A 15,917-nucleotide genomic window follows, 5' to 3' on the forward strand; every position below is an offset into this window, starting at 1 on the left:
GCAAATCCGAAATGAAATAATCGACATTAAAATTCTGTATGCGGATATTTTTATAGCCGTTAGGACCTTCCATTACTGAAAAAGCTACAAACGAAATCAGGAGAAAACAAGCCTCTCAACAAAAATTGGATCAGTTTGGATCCAGATGTATTTTGTTTCGAGCAGATGTATTTTGTGTCATTTGCAAAGCTAGTTTCGCTTCCGACAAGAGCGATTACGTCATAGCTGCCAGTCGTTTGCATTGGTGAAAAAACAACGGTGGAGAGCATCACTCAAAATCAGCCGTTCTAATGGCTCTAGAAGTTTTCTAAAGAACTATTAGGATTTCTTGCTCGCAAATCGAAGGTAAATATCTTCGGTTTAGTGCAAATCTAGAACTGTTTGATTTGATTTTTGCACTTTTCGCTGTGTGAAATTCACAGTAATCTAGATCAAGAGAAGCCTTCTTTGCTTTTGCGTAAAATGTGGAAAAGGGGAATGCTTGCATAATTCATACAATTGATCAACTAACTAATTGATATTCGGAAGTGTTAAGGAACATGTCAGTTGTTTTCGTATTCACGACATCCAGTTATGTCTCTGACATTACCCACCCGCCTTTTTTACATCAAAAAGTAGTGTTTCATCAACACACGAAATTCCCTTTTTTCCATTTTTTTCACAATAACAAAAGTAGCTTCACTCAAAATGCAATATCTCACAAACTAATAATCAGACAGCTGTCAAATTTATACACTTATCTTTTGAAGGTTGGTACTAACTTAAATGGTATGGATTTAATTCTAGTGGCGCCCTCTCATAGAAACGATACGAACTTTTCAGCTGATCTGTTATGCTTTGACTGTTCCTCAGATAGATTTTTGGAGTAGCGTTCATCGCGAACACTGTTCACTGTACGCACATGTAGGCAAATGACTACTGAATCAAAACAAAACCTGCAATAGTTGCTCTAGTAGGGTATGTACAGATAGGCAGATACATCTTCAAACGCGTTACAACTTATTGGTTTTGAAATATGAGCCGTTGGTCTGTACTTTTGATACAATAAAATGTTTCGTTAAATAAATGAATTTAACAAGAAGGTATGCAAAACTACATATTGTAATACGTAAACATAAATCAAAACGAATTAATCTTGTAGAAAATCTTTTAAAAGGATCTCCAATAAACATTAATATACACTGATCGAAGTAAATAGAGTGAAGCGCCAAACTTTTCATCGTACATCTCGAAAATCCTAACTACTTGACCGTTTAAACATATTTTTGATTGGCACACCCTTTATTTCGGATAAAGGGACGAAATAACTCGATGTGAAAGTACTGGATTACAGTATTGTTATTAAAACTTCAAAATTCAACAAACATATTTCAATATTGAACATTTATTTATTGAACTAGACCCACAGTTCAGATAAAAAGTGAAGCCGTTCATTAGTGCATAGCAACTACAAGCTTACATTCCGTATCCGAACACTCGAAAAAAGTACCATAATCAAGAAACACAAACCCTGGTAATAGTAGAATAAAATTGAAATCGACGTAATCAAACAAAGCCCAAAATCTTCATCGCTAATCGTTTATCGGTTTTGACAATTAGATATTATCTGTTTCACAATGGTACGATTTTCCTTTCTCATAATTTTTGTGATAAGAACTGCATTGATATCGGGCCTTCGTGTTAAACGTTTTTAGTTACTCACGGCAGGGCCACAACGGCACACACTAGGGAATGATGACTACCGTTTCGATAGCTCTAGTATGTCTTCATCTAGTCCTGCTAGCAGAAGTTTATTCAGCCCCGGAACGATCCCGCGTACAACCAGAAATAACTCCAGCTCCCACGCCTTACCCTACACACCCAATGGATGATCCTGAGTGGGAACCTCCCCAGGGACCGCAGTTGGAACTGGACCAACACTATTGGATCACTAGCGGTCAACAGTTGCTCGGTGAGCAACTGTCCAAGAATCGGGTCGATTTGAATGTCGCAGAAAATGTAATCATCTTCATAGGCGATGGAATGTCGATTGCTACACAGACGGCAACCCGAATGTACATGGGTGGAGAGAATATGTGCCTTGCTTTCGAGCAGTTTCCGTACTGTGGATTAGCGAAGGTATGTTAAATTTACCCCATAAGTCGGCAACAAAACTACTTAAGCACCCTTTGGTTTCGTCTTAGACCTACTGCATCAACTATCAAGTTTCGGACTCGAGTTGTACGGCCACAGCGATTCTGACGGGTGTGAAAAATAACTATGGAACTATTGCGGTCAGCGGTCATGTACCGTTGATGAACTGCGAGAAGAGCTTGGTGGAGGAAAATCGCCTTACTTCCATTCTACGATACGCCCAACAGGACGGTCGATCCACGGGAATTGTAACCAACACTCGGATAACGCATGCTACTCCAGCTGTGGCGTATGCTTTTTCCGGTGCGCGATACTGGGAAGATGATGAGAGCACACCGGCCACCTGTCCGGATATCGCTAAGCAACTGATTCACGGAGAAATTGGTTCCAATTTAACCGTGGCCATGGGTGGTGGTTCCAGACACTTCTATCCGGTGGGATCAACCGCGGCTCACGGTGCCTCCGGTCATAGACAGGATGGTCGTTTTCTGACCCATGAATGGTTAGAATCGGCTTCCCAGCGAGGTGAACGAGCCGTTTACGTCCACGACAGACAGAGTCTGTCCGAAGTGAACGCTTCGAATGTGGATCGGTTGCTGGGTCTCTTTGCGTCCAATCACATGAGCTACCGGATGGAGTTTGCGGTGCAGGAACCAACATTGGAGGAGATGACCGCCAAGGCTCTGGAGGTACTGCAGAAAAATGATCGGGGATACGTGCTGATTGTAGAAGGTAAGGAGTAGTTTCTATTTCTTCAAGAACAGATTCATCCAAACCTTCATTTGAGTTTCCGTAGATATCCATAGAAAAACTTCAATTTTCTTAGATCCTGTCTACAAATCCGTAGGGTCGTATAAAATTTTCGGATCCGTACACGCTCTTTGAACATAACTCATGGTTTGAGTTGCGATTACTCAAATTCTTAAACTGGAACAATATGTCAAAATTTGAGTATGGATTTGAGTAAAAAAAACTCGTTGCCATGAGCTCTCTCGCATTTATTCATACATTAGAGTAAGCGTTGAGTTTTTAAACATTTGAGTGAAAAAGATACTTCTAGCAGTTCAGTGCGTTTTCATTTTCGGAATATTGTTATCGAAATAAAGAATGCAAGAATACGTTGTTTTTCATTACCGTTGCTAGATCTGGCTTTTGGATTCTTGAATCAACAATCATAGATGTGTTCATTAGTAATTTTGTGGTTTCAATTATGCTATGTGAGAGATCTTTCATAAGGATATCAAAATCGTTCAATTTTTGACTCCAATGCGGTCAAATTGAACGGTTTTCAATCACTTTTTGCCCTTCCTATTTAAAAGAGAGAAGAATGATTTTAACTAGGGAATCCTTTCAGATAAACATTAACGATAAAGAATTTATTTATTTTCTGTACAAAAAACTCAAATTTTGAGTTAAATTCACTTAAAGTGTGAAAAAAATATTTACTCCTTATTTTGAGTAAAATATATTCAAATTTTGACAGCTTCGTCCCTTGCTCAAAAATGAGTAGATAGGTGGGAACTCAAGTTCAGAGTACGTGCACTTTTCAATGAATTTGAGTGGTGTGTCACTCAATTTTGTGTTATATTCAATGAGAGTGTACGGAGATTTCCGTGATCTTAGAAAAAATTACTCAGATTTTGAGTACTAGTTACTCATTTTCAAATGATACATGGAAACGTCCAAATTTAAGTAGTTACCCGTGATTATTATGAGTAATTTTTCTATTAACTTGAGTTTTACGTATCGAATCATTTTAGAATTACTATTTCAGCGAACTGTCGAAAAATCGAACGAAAAATTTTGTGATATCATTTTCTATTTTCTATTGCTCAAATTACGTGTCAGTGGTTCATTTCGTTGGTAATTTTGTGGAAATTTCTATGGCTACAATAATACAATGCAGAAAATCTTTAATTAAATTGACGCTAAAACGGCGAGGAAATTGCGAGGTAAAGATTCAGAAATAATTTTGAAATCTAGAATACCGAGTACGTTTTTAAACTATTCGAGCCATATTAACAAGGTTGTGGCATGATAATTCATGGACACGCGAAAAAATTCAAAGAGCCATAATTTGAATACCAGTTGGAAATCAGACCAACCTTTCTTGTGTGTGGTTCACGATACCAAAGATTTAAAAGCCTGTAACGTCATATAGGAAATACCCATCGATTATTCGTGAAAGATACAAGTCACGAACCAATGATGGTTGATAACAATGAAGAACCAATTCCGGAAAACATTCATAAAGATCATCACTTATCGAAAATAACAAATCCAATGTTTTTAAAATCAACTTTCCATGGCAGGAATCAATAATAATAATAAGTGAATTCCGGCAAATTCACGAAGGGATGTCTCACTTCCAGAGGTAGAAGTAATAAAAGCTCCCAAAGATAAAAAAGTAAATTATTAGTAGCAATAACACAATTTACGATTCGTCTTGAGTTATTCATACTGTACTTACTTTGTAACTCAAATTTGGGAGTAAATAGGGAGTTACTCTAAATTAGAATTGTTCCACTTTTTCTGTAGATGAGTGGGATCTTACTCATTTTTAAGTAACTATTTTTAAGCCTGTGAAATCGCTGGTGACACCAGAGATGCCAGGTAAAACTTTCAAATATCTTCGGACAGGGTTTCAAAAGTCAAAAGTAAAACCGAGAAAATGTCTGCGGACTTTCATTTCTCTATAAAATATGACACACAAGACTGGCTTGGAGCGCAAAAACAACAAAAAAAAAATTGCGCGGCCAATTGATAAATCTGTTAATTTTAACGAAGATCTGTGAAAAACTTGAAAAAATATCTGTATCTTTTCATAGAAAATCGGCAAGTTTGCAGATAAATCTAATGACCTGGCATCTCTGTGCGACACTGACACTGAGTCACGATGTAAAATATCCTGGTGATCACGATTTTCTATGTGTTAGTGCGGTTGTCATTTTATTTTGGAATAACAGAGAGACGTGAAGAAGAAAAAACATAAACAAATGACGTTCCGGGAGTTGCTTTTATGAAAATATTTAGAGTTGGTTCTGTTTGCGAAAATATTGACAGTGAAATGCGGTGTTTTGTTCCGGGATGTTTCAATCGTTTTCATCACCTGCATTTGAAATGCCACCCACAGCACAATCACTCCATTATTCATAATAACTATAATAGATACCACAGTGCGATCCGCCAAATCCTTCCTCCAACGAAATGAACAGAATCGAATGTGTGTAAAATTTTCTATATTTCGACGTTACCTTGCAAGCCCTTGAAGAAAAAATGTTCAGATTTTCAATTAGTGCCAAAGATTCGCCAGGCTGCGCGACAACTGGAGTAACTTAGAAGTGAAATCCCGATCTGAAATGGTCGTTTGTTTATGTTTACATGCTTGAATCCCGGCGCGCCATACTTACTTTCGTGAGAAAATTACCAACACAACCAAAACTGTCTTATCACGCCACCAGTGTATTTTACGTCGTGACACTGAGTTGCTAGAGTGACTATAATCTATGAGTTACCATATTCACAGATTGTTCTGTAAAACCACAGATATTCTATCCCATTTTGTCACACACATTCTGTGTCACAGAACACAGATTTTATCAAAATTCATAGATTCCTACAGATTTTTATGAATATTTCATAAAAATGGCAGATTTTCAAAATGTTTTTCACAGATTATGATCGAAAATATGCCTCACAGATGGTACACAGATTTTTCAAGTTGAAACACAGATTTTAAAATGGCAACTCTGCACTGACACTGAAGAACACTGCTGGAAAAACCTTCTGCATCAATCACCTTGGGATGATGCAGAGTGCAGCGAGAAAGAGCCGGTAAAATCGATTAATTCTTCAGTTGCACGTCTTAATTAGGTTATAAGCAATTCCCACACTCTCCCTTCTTCCTACACAGAGATCGTGCATCGTGCCGGAAAAGATTGAGTAGAAAAGTACAGCAACTGCAAAACTATACAAAAACATTTCCCAGAGCTGCAAACACCACATCCTCTGTGTTCCGTTACTAACATTCACTTGATGGCACGTTTCTGCTCCATTTCCTCATTGTATTTTCTTACACTGGTTGTGACTTGAAATCTGGACCAGAAAAAAAAGTACAATACAATCCATTCCTTTGCCGGGCGATTTACACAGATGTAGAAAATTCTTCAACTTCATCACTCCAGTCACCACAACGAATCATAAACCCTCTTCCCGAGTCCGAGAAGTGATTGATGCCATTCGACTTTTGCATCTGCCCAACGGTTTACCACTGCTACCGTTCTGAATTTGTTTCCATGTCCCGAATGCACCGGTGCAAATGGACCAGTCCAAGAGAACCAGAAGACAAACGGTACAGTCTGCCCAGTTGAGATGACAGTCTTTTGTGTATGTGAATGACAATGACAATCAATGGTTTCGAATGGTTTGTCTGACTGACTCGGCGAAGTAGGTTCTGAGTTTCTGTCCAATAATTTTTTTTCGACTCAACGTAGATAATTTCGACCCAAACTAAATAATTTCGAGAGCTCTGAACACACAGTGGCAGGATCATCCAACGAATCACGTCCAGTTGATGGGCTCTACCCGTCGCAACAGTTTCTCTTATAGTTATTCAACATTGACCATGAGCTTAACTCGGTGCAATGAACTCTACCTTTGCCATGGGCTCTACCGGCACAATTGTGACAATGAATGTTTGGTAATGAGCTAAACTCTACTCAAACTATATTATCATTTTTTAATGCATTTATCATTTTTTTAATGTGCATGTTCATTTTGATTCATTTCAATTTTATATTGGCCATGAGCTAAACTCGGCTCAATCAATTACATGCCTCTGGCAACACTTGAAAAAGCATTGCCTCGGAAACTTTTCTTTAGTTTTTCGACTTCTCATGTTCTTTCTGTTTTTTTATATACACTTGATCATACTTACAAATCAATTAATTGCAAATACTTCAGCTGTATTCGCTCCTGGCAGGATCGCCAATGTGATATTCTCCATTACGCAGATATCCACTTATATTCTAAACACTCGTTCGCGGCGTTTCACTCAACGCATTCCACCGTCATTCCGCACTCTCACCCACTGCTACACACTAACCCAATTATACTCATACTCAATGTGGATAGCACATAATTCAGGATACCACAATTAGTAATTTTCACTTGCCAGTTGTTACTTTAGTAGCGTAAACTTCGCTGAAAGATTTAAATTGAGCTAATGGATGTGACAAGTAGTTTAAATTGAAAAACACTTATGTTATACTCAGGGAAGATAATGTCTAATCCGAAAAAATGTCAGTAAGTGTCAATCAAAATGAACAAATTACTTGGCAAATTTATTGAAAAGCTTCTGAATTTTCAGTGCTAAAGTTGCATTGTTTGCAAACAATTTTTTATTCCATTGACAACCAAGCTTTTGTTTGCTTGAGAATTCAACATTTGATTAATAAATAAATTTTTCTGCTATTATCTGAGAAATTCTCATACGATCCTTCTGTACCGTTCGCATCCACCAGCTTTATTCCACTGAAATGGGACGGCTTGGAATGTAAATATATGTTCCGAGTGTAAAATATGGCAACCGAGCTGCAGTGTGTGCGGGTTTTCTGCTTCCATTGGGTTGAATCCGGCGAACCGCAGTTCCACTGAAACACGGAGAAAAAAGTAAACGTGCACGTGTGGCTGCCGACCGTAAGAAACTAACCGTTTCATTCCGTACCCTGCCAGCCAGCACTTTTACTGATATGCATAATTGCTTGCTGCCGCAAAAGTCTCGCCTCAGAGGAAGGAATCACCGGACGAAACTGACCAACATTGTTGCCGAAGTCGGAAAAGCAGAACATGAATAAATTATTAACGGGGGTGCATTTCTCAATTTTCACATTCCGGTAAATACCTGTAAAAGTAATGTTGAGCGTTTTTTTTTTACACCAAAGCTTCGTACTGTTGGAAAATATCCACAACATTGTTTTTATCGAATTTCGTCTCTAATCCTACTATTGTCATGAATATAATCACGATGGTAATTTTGTGTTATAATGCATTAGTAGCACTAAACATTCTAAATTTCCACCATGGAGTTTTCAAAACATAATAACGTTTAAAATTACTCGAACCCGAACAAACCACTGATAGCTGCCAATCGATGTTCATTCACCTCATCCCGCAAATTTGTAAATCGTAAATTTCGTTTAAAATCTACTCAGGTTTTATGTCGTCATTATTTTTGACAGTAACTTGGTTCAACATAAGGCAAACATCAGGGAAAGCCCATGTTAACAGTCCTACTGTGCGATATTTTGCAAGCGCGTTATGGGAACTACTTGAATTCACTTTACCCAAAATTAGGTTATTGACCGTAACCCCGAAATTAGGTGGAAAGTTCTCAAAATTGGTAGAATTCCATGTGGGTTTTACTCGAACCTGATATAACCTCACAAAATGGGTAGAATGATTGACGGTTTACCAGATGGCATCACAATTGAATGAACTTTTTATGAATAAAGTTAATGTTTGACAGCTAGTTTTCACCTAGAACAGCACCAAAACAACTTGCTTTTTTCGGCCAATATTGCTACACTTTTTTTGGAACAAACATGGTTCCGGAAAACAAGAGAGAGAGAGAGCAGTTGCACTTATTGGCAACAGAGTTGCCAGATCATTATTGATCTATCTACATTTGTGCCAGAAAATTGTGATGGGGTTTGATTTTAGTGAGAAAGAAGAAGGTCGCACAACCACAATTCAGTGTATTTTTTGGTAACTATGACCTGTCAAGGTTAAAAAAGAAAGGGCCCAGGCTAAGTTGATCATTTGGTGAACCAAAAATTTACAATGCGTTAGTTAGGCGTATTATTATTTGTATTTGGTGCAAATCTCGGCAATTATTTTGCCGAACGACAATCGTCCTGCTCATTTTGTTAGGTTATGTCATTTTCGTGTTGAAATATCACAATTTAAAAACAAATATGCTGCTAAACTCATTCGTTCCAATGAGTTAAAATGATGAAGGCGTTTAAAATCTGACCACGTTCCTACATGGTTCGGTTTCAGAATGTATCCCCCTTCAATAGAGCAAACAAAGATGAGACCCACATAATCGAATTTATGTGTGGCAAGTAGAGAGGTTGAAATTTGAAGCAATATTTTTTTTTGCCTGGTGCCATCGTAACAACCTAGACTCAAGTGCAACTCAACTGTCAAAGATTGGTTCTACTGAGTAGGTCTATTTTACGTCTGTCAACTGCATCTGCAGACGTCGAGCACGTCGAGCATTGCTTGAATGACTTCCCCGGCACTTTCTCACGTATCTTCCTTCCCGTTTCTGTCCCTCATTATTTCCTGCCAGAAAAAAAAATGCCATGAGTGGCAAAACCATCTGGATGAGAAATGGAGCAATAGAATAAAATTCATTTCCTATTGATTTGCAGTGCATTTTGCGATGTGGTCTTTGCACCGTTCTTCCTCCATTGTTTCCCTTCTTGTCTTGTCATGCCAGCTAAAATACAACCGTCCCATCCAAAAAAAAAACGACGAATCAATTTTTCAAACAGAAGCGCCAGGAATGTGCCATAGTGGAAGTGAATTGTTCATTTTTCATTCGAGTCGAATGTTGACCTTTAAGGTTTCGAATTGAAAGGAATGCTTTCGGTTTGGAATTGTTCTGGGCTGACTGTGCAAGTACCATCTGATACTACCCGGGTGATGAAAGATAGATCTGTGGGAGTGTGGGTGGCATCAATGCTTGTCGTTTTCATCTGTCCGGATACTCGGTGAATATTGGAATAAATGAAAATGTTACAAATCTAACGGTGGGTGAAATCTACAAAGCAATGTAGTACTGAAACGAGCCTCTTCCTACGAGTACTTTGAGCAAATATTACAAACCAATAATTGTTTTATTCTTCCAATTTTATCCAAACAGGCGGTCTCATCGACCATGCCCACCATGCCAACGTAGCCCGCTTGGCCCTGGACGAAACGGTCGAGTTCCATCGGGCCGTTCAGCACGCGGCTCGCACGACGGACGAACGCGACACGTTAATTGTTGTAACGGCCGACCATTCACACACTCTCACCATGGGCGGTTATCCGGTGCGGGGCAATAACATTCTGGCAACCGGTGATTTCTCACGCCTGGACCGGATGCCGTTCTTCACACTTACGTACGCAAACGGACCGAGTTACTTCCAGCATTTCCCGCCGGGTGGAACCGGTCGTACGAATCCTTTGTCGATGAACTGGCAGAATCCGTTTTTTGCTTATCCCGGTGCGGTTCCTTATGAGGACGAAACCCATGGCGGTGACGATGTAGCTGTGTTTGCACGAGGACCACATGGCCATCTTTTTACCGGACTGTACGAGCAGCATTTGATTGGCCATGTACTTCTGTATGCCTCCTGTTTGGGACCCGATCTCACGAGGAGATCAGATGCCTGTCAGAAACGGCTCCGGGGAATCAGTGACACGCAAACTGCTTCGTCCAGTTTGATAGCTATAAGTATTCTAATTATCTACATGGTAGCACATAGACAATATTAAATATCAATTCAGTCAACACACAACTCGACATAAGGGCAATCAATCTTCTCCGGTAAGAAGAAAAAAATGATCAACACTTCCACTTGATTATGAACTTCACCAAACAGGTACCACCTGTTGCGTACGGTTCCCCGGTCGATAATTCATTCCCCTTCCCAATCGGTGTGTCAACCCAATCAGGATAAGAAATGTTCACGGATACACGGATTAAATTCTACCAGCGTCCATTCCGCAGTCTGCACACATGAAGCAGTCGGTCTAATTTATTGCCAGGAAATTGAAAAATCCTTCAACAAATGACTTATTGCTTACAAAACAGTCCAACACCTGCTGATTCCTATTTCCACGCGGGACCCCTCTGGACAATGGTAGAACTCGAATTGATCCGAAACCAACTCCCATTGGGAAATTCCAAAGTAAAAGCTCATAAATCATACTCTCGGCTGCCATTCGCCGCGTTCAACAACTGGATCGGAACGGATGGCAATCATTCTTCCAAAATTTGAAAATAATGAATATGATGACAACCCACCCGAAACACTGCCAGACTGATTTCAGCATTTCAAAATTGTAATAGCGTTATGCTGCATCAGCAGAGCTCTGTTGATGAAATTATTGACATAAATATTTAAAATATGCTGACAAAATCATACTCGAACAAAATCCGTTGCAAACTGCTACCATATTTGTCGAAAAAGATTTAGAATCGATCGCTAGATGACGTCATTAATTGAAAATGCGTCATATGTGTTATCATTTTTTTTCCGTTTTACCTTCACGGAATCAGGAAACTACTTGATTTAAGTACTTTCCATCCAATTTTGTGGATCCGTTCAGTAACCAGAAATTGAAAATAAAGAGCTCTAACAAGTTTTCCCCTATGACCCATGCGACCAGGTAAGTTATATTCACTCAACTCTCGGTTGATGTTTCCAGAAAGCCGCAAGAGCAAGTGACAATTTCTCTTCGTTCACTTTCTCTTCTATCAATTACTCAGAGGTTTCCACGTTTATCACTCAGTTCTTTGCATAAAATGATACCCAAAACATTAGACTTTCAAACAGAACTGTGAAATCCAAGAAAATATTTATAATCACATCACAATAATCGAAAGAGAAAATAAACAAAAAGAAACTGTCACTTGCTCTGCCAGAATTCCGGCAAAAGTCTGGCAACGATGCAACAACCGTTTCCGGCAGAGAATTTCGTTTAGCAGTTCTAGGTCCTAGGTTTCTTTTCTGTCGGATTCTTGCCATACAAGATTGGCAGAACCGATTTGTATCGGCTCTACATTTTTAACACATGGATCAATAAGTCCCGAGACTAACAATGGAAACAACATTTTTTTGCAAAATTTTTTTTTATTCATCAACATAATCACCTTTTAGGGTGATACAATGGTTCCAACGTTTTTCCAATTTTTCAATACCATGTTTATAAAAAAATTTATCTTTCGCTTCAAAATAAGCTTCAGTTTCAGCGATGACCTCCTTATTTTAGCTAAATCTTTTTCCCTGAAGCATTTTTTTAAGATCAGCAAAGAGCCAGTAGTCACTGGGGGCTAAATCTGGCGAGTATGGGGGGTGGGGAAGCAGACCAAAGCCCAATTCGTTCAATTTCGCCATTGTTTTCATCGACTTGCGGCAGGGTGCATTTTGTTCCATCGAAAGCAATCGCGGCACCCACCTGGAAAAAAACCTTTTTCATGCTCAATTTTTCATGAAGGATAGTAAACACACTTCCATTGTGACTTATTGATCCATGTGTTAGCGTCTTGGTTTCATTTTCGCAATAAAAAGTAAATATGAAAAGCAATAAGTTATTGTCCTTCATATATACTAATTATGAAAGGTGTGTTTGCCAATAACATTGCATCCTCACTACCAAACATACCCATATTTCAATCTCATTTACCTCGTCTCAAGATTCGTTTTTTGTATGTATACGCGAGATTGAAGAATATTAAATGAAGTCGAATAAAAAAACGAAAAAAAGGAAGAGAGAAATAAACAAGATACGTACGGGAGAGAATGACGCAATTTTGCTTGGACAATTTTGACAGTAGCCGGAATGCAGCTAGCCTTCTGACGGTTGCCAGAATTCCTCACAAGCGGGGTAGTTTTAAAAATGATGTTTTTTCTTTCATTTGCTCTTTCAGTCACTTGCAGTTTTCAGTGAAAATCCCATGGTATGCAGTGTCGATATTCAACCGAAGCAATGAGAATCGAAAATGACAGAAAAAGGTTTCACAATTACTTTTAACTGTTGGTGCTCGAATTTGTAGTAGTATTGGTTTCCAAAGAGGTTCTGGGATGAAATTACTTTAAATTGTCATATTTTAGTCACTATTTATAGCCAAGCGTCACAGATTTTCAATACATCGATGAAAGAATGAGAATTGAAATTCTGCTGATGGTCCCCTAAGACAAGACCTGACAACTGGCTTCTTATTCTTCCTTCCGAATCATCCTTCTCGTCATTTTCGCCCTGTGGAATAAATACCAACGTATCGGCTACAGTGTAGCCATATTCACAGATTTTTTTAATAACTATGCTAGGAAAAAAAATTTTACATTTCAATTTTTGGACTTTAGGTTTTTAATTTGAAATAAACAATAAACGTGTTTTGGTGAATGCATTTCTTTATTATATATTAATGCTTAAAACAATTAATTGAGCGTTGATGACAAAACTCGAAATATCTCATGTTGAACGCGAAATCGAATCCATTGTTGACGTATTACCGGATCTTTAAGAAACCGGAAAAAGACAAGTTTGGATAGAAATACTTAGTGTGACAACAGTGTGGAACACAACAGTTCATTCTTCTCGTAAAACTAAGCACACTTTCGAGTTTACACTAATTTAACAAATCTTTTTTGGTTACACTTTAATTCACTAAAAAGAAAAACGGCTTGATGCCTATTTTAATTACACAGTCTTGCCACTATAAACATTTATTACCAATGAGATTGAAAAAAAGTGAAACATTCTCCGGAAATTTTCATTTTCATTGGTGAGCTAAAATTATACATTTTAATAATTTTTTTTGTGATTTTCTTTGTACTTGGCATCATTGCTCGCGTACCCTGCAAAAGTTTTTTCTTTTCACAATGTGCAGGTGGCAACATCAAAATCGGCCAATCAGAAACTGGTCCATTTTGGAACAAAAACAGCCCCCCCAGATGTCAGATCTTGTCTTAGATGCTCCCTGAAAACGTTAGTTTGGTTTCGTCTTGGCATAGTGGAAAGAGTGACGTTGGCAATTATTCTCTCTCATTTTTTCAATGAGAAACGAAAATGCTTCGTCTCTCTTCGTTTGTTGTGGTGTCGGTCATTTACGAATGAAATAGTAAAATATTGAAAATGAGACTGTTGGATTGGATTCTTTCATTGAGAATGCGTGACAATTTTGAGCTCTGCTTCTGAAAAATCAACCGAGAACTGTTAAATTCCTTGAAACTAATAAAAACGGGTCATCTCTAATTTCGTAAAGCTCAAATGGTACATGAAATGTCCGAAAATATTTTTTTGATGGTTTCAATGGTAGGTTCATCAAACAAACACTTTTAACGAAACTACGGTTGAGTTTGCACTTAGCAATTGGGGTATGAGTTATGGTAAAAATTGATTCGATTTTCAGTTTAACAACGTTGAAATCAGGTTCAATACTGTCTTCTAACAAACGGCTTGACAGTAGTTAGGATGGAATTGGAGTTAGATTAGACATAAGCGATATAAGACGGACAATTTGGTCATTCAATTTATAACTAAAATTCTCTTATCATTGATTTTCTCGCCTATAGCAAAATTGTTTATGCTTTGTTAAAGATCAAAATCTTTGGCATGAGCTGACTGACTCGATTCAGATACAAAATTCAACCAAATATGTTTTGAAACTTCCCAAAAGGTACCCCTGAAAACACAAAAATTTGCTATAATGCAAAATTATCAAAATAATATTTGGTTCCATTTGAGTTTTTTTTGCATGTTACGCGTCGGTCGTCGCCATTTTTATGCTTAAAGTATCATGAAAAACGAAATTATTCCAAATTTTTGGTAGGATTCGACGTAAATTTATTGCTATTATGTTTGTTTAACTTTTTTATAATAAATACTTACGGAATTCGCTCAAACTAAAGAATTTTTTGTCGAAATGTGGATAAGCATGTAAGTTTCGCCCTTCAGAGCTTTGCAGAATTAGAATGAATAGCAAAAATAAGCGGAACGATTGCAAAAATTGATAAAACACAGATATTAGAATAATTGAAAAATTCGTCAATGGTAAAAAAAATTGTAAAAACAGTAAAAAGTTGGTAAAATTTTGAACTCTAAAAATTGTAGAAAATGTAAAAGCTCAATAATAAAAATTCAGAAATAGAAAAAAAAACTATTCAAATGACAAAATTCCGAACTTTTTATCTTTCTCATATAGAAAAGTTATGCAATTACAGTGAAAACCTTCCCCCTTTCTCCGTTTCTCCACCATCTCGATGTCAACTAATTAGATCTTTATCGTTTTTAGTCATTCGTTCTCATACCCCCTTTTTCACCCCGTTTTCCACAAAATTACTTCTCTATACTTCTTTCATTCTCTTAGGCAACATCATCACCCACGGGAAAACTGCTCCAGTCGATAACCAACATGCGGGCCACCCGCTGGGTCTCTGTGACCAGGGGGTGTTTCTCGCGGACCCATCGAAACGTATAATCGTCATCTGGAAGACACTAGTGTCATATTTAATCCACCGAATATTGCCGATCGCCAGCTGCAGACTGAATCTGCCAGAATCGACCATTGCGACCGGAATTCGCCACTACCCTAATGATAATACCCTAGTTTTAAGTTAGTCATTAATTAAAATAAGAAAATACCCTTGGCATCTTAGAGCTTAAACAGTGTGCCTTCAAATATGTTACTATTGAATAAAAAAAACAGTGAAAACCGACTTTTGAACCGAGGCCGGGAGGGCCGAGTGTCATATACCATTCGACACAATTAGTCGAGTACGCAAAATGTCTGCATTTGTGTATGTGTGTGTATGTATGTATGTAACATATTTTTGCACTCACTTTTCTCGAAGACGGTTGAACCGATTTTCACAAACTTAGATTATAGTTAAAAGTCTTGTAACCCCACACAAAGTTCCTGAAATTTATTAGAATCCGACATTCGGTTCCGGAATTACAGGGTTATATGTGCAAAAAAATTGAAAATAAGTGCACCTACTTTTCTC

The 15,917-nt window shown here is 38.0% G+C and overlaps 2 protein-coding genes across 5 annotated transcripts in view; one reads left to right on the top strand and one right to left on the bottom strand.

Moving 5' to 3' along the window:
* The window catches only part of LOC131434820 (uncharacterized), a 424,990-nt gene that overhangs the window by 298,058 nt on the left and 111,015 nt on the right, over window positions 1-15,917 (bottom strand). The window lies entirely within an intron of this gene.
* On the top strand, window positions 1,715-10,686 carry LOC131434812 (alkaline phosphatase, tissue-nonspecific isozyme-like). The gene is made up of 3 exons (XM_058601979.1): window positions 1,715-2,118; window positions 2,184-2,865; window positions 10,064-10,686. The coding sequence occupies exons 1-3, from the start codon at window positions 1,732-1,734 to the stop codon at window positions 10,678-10,680; spliced, it is 1,686 nt and encodes a 561-aa protein (XP_058457962.1). The 5' UTR covers window positions 1,715-1,731; the 3' UTR covers window positions 10,681-10,686.

The sequence above is a fragment of the Malaya genurostris genome, chromosome 1, assembly GCF_030247185.1.
Source record: "Malaya genurostris strain Urasoe2022 chromosome 1, Malgen_1.1, whole genome shotgun sequence".
Lineage (NCBI taxonomy): Eukaryota > Metazoa > Arthropoda > Insecta > Diptera > Culicidae > Malaya > Malaya genurostris.

Coding starts and splice junctions, on each gene's coding strand:
- LOC131434812 (XM_058601979.1), top strand. CDS start 1,732: ATGATGACTACCGTTTCGATAGCTCTAGTATGTCTTCATCTAGTCCTG. Junction 2,119..2,183: donor CGTACTGTGGATTAGCGAAG/GTATGTTAAATT, acceptor GTTTCGTCTTAG/ACCTACTGCATCAACTATCA. Junction 2,866..10,063: donor ATACGTGCTGATTGTAGAAG/GTAAGGAGTAGT, acceptor TTATCCAAACAG/GCGGTCTCATCGACCATGCC.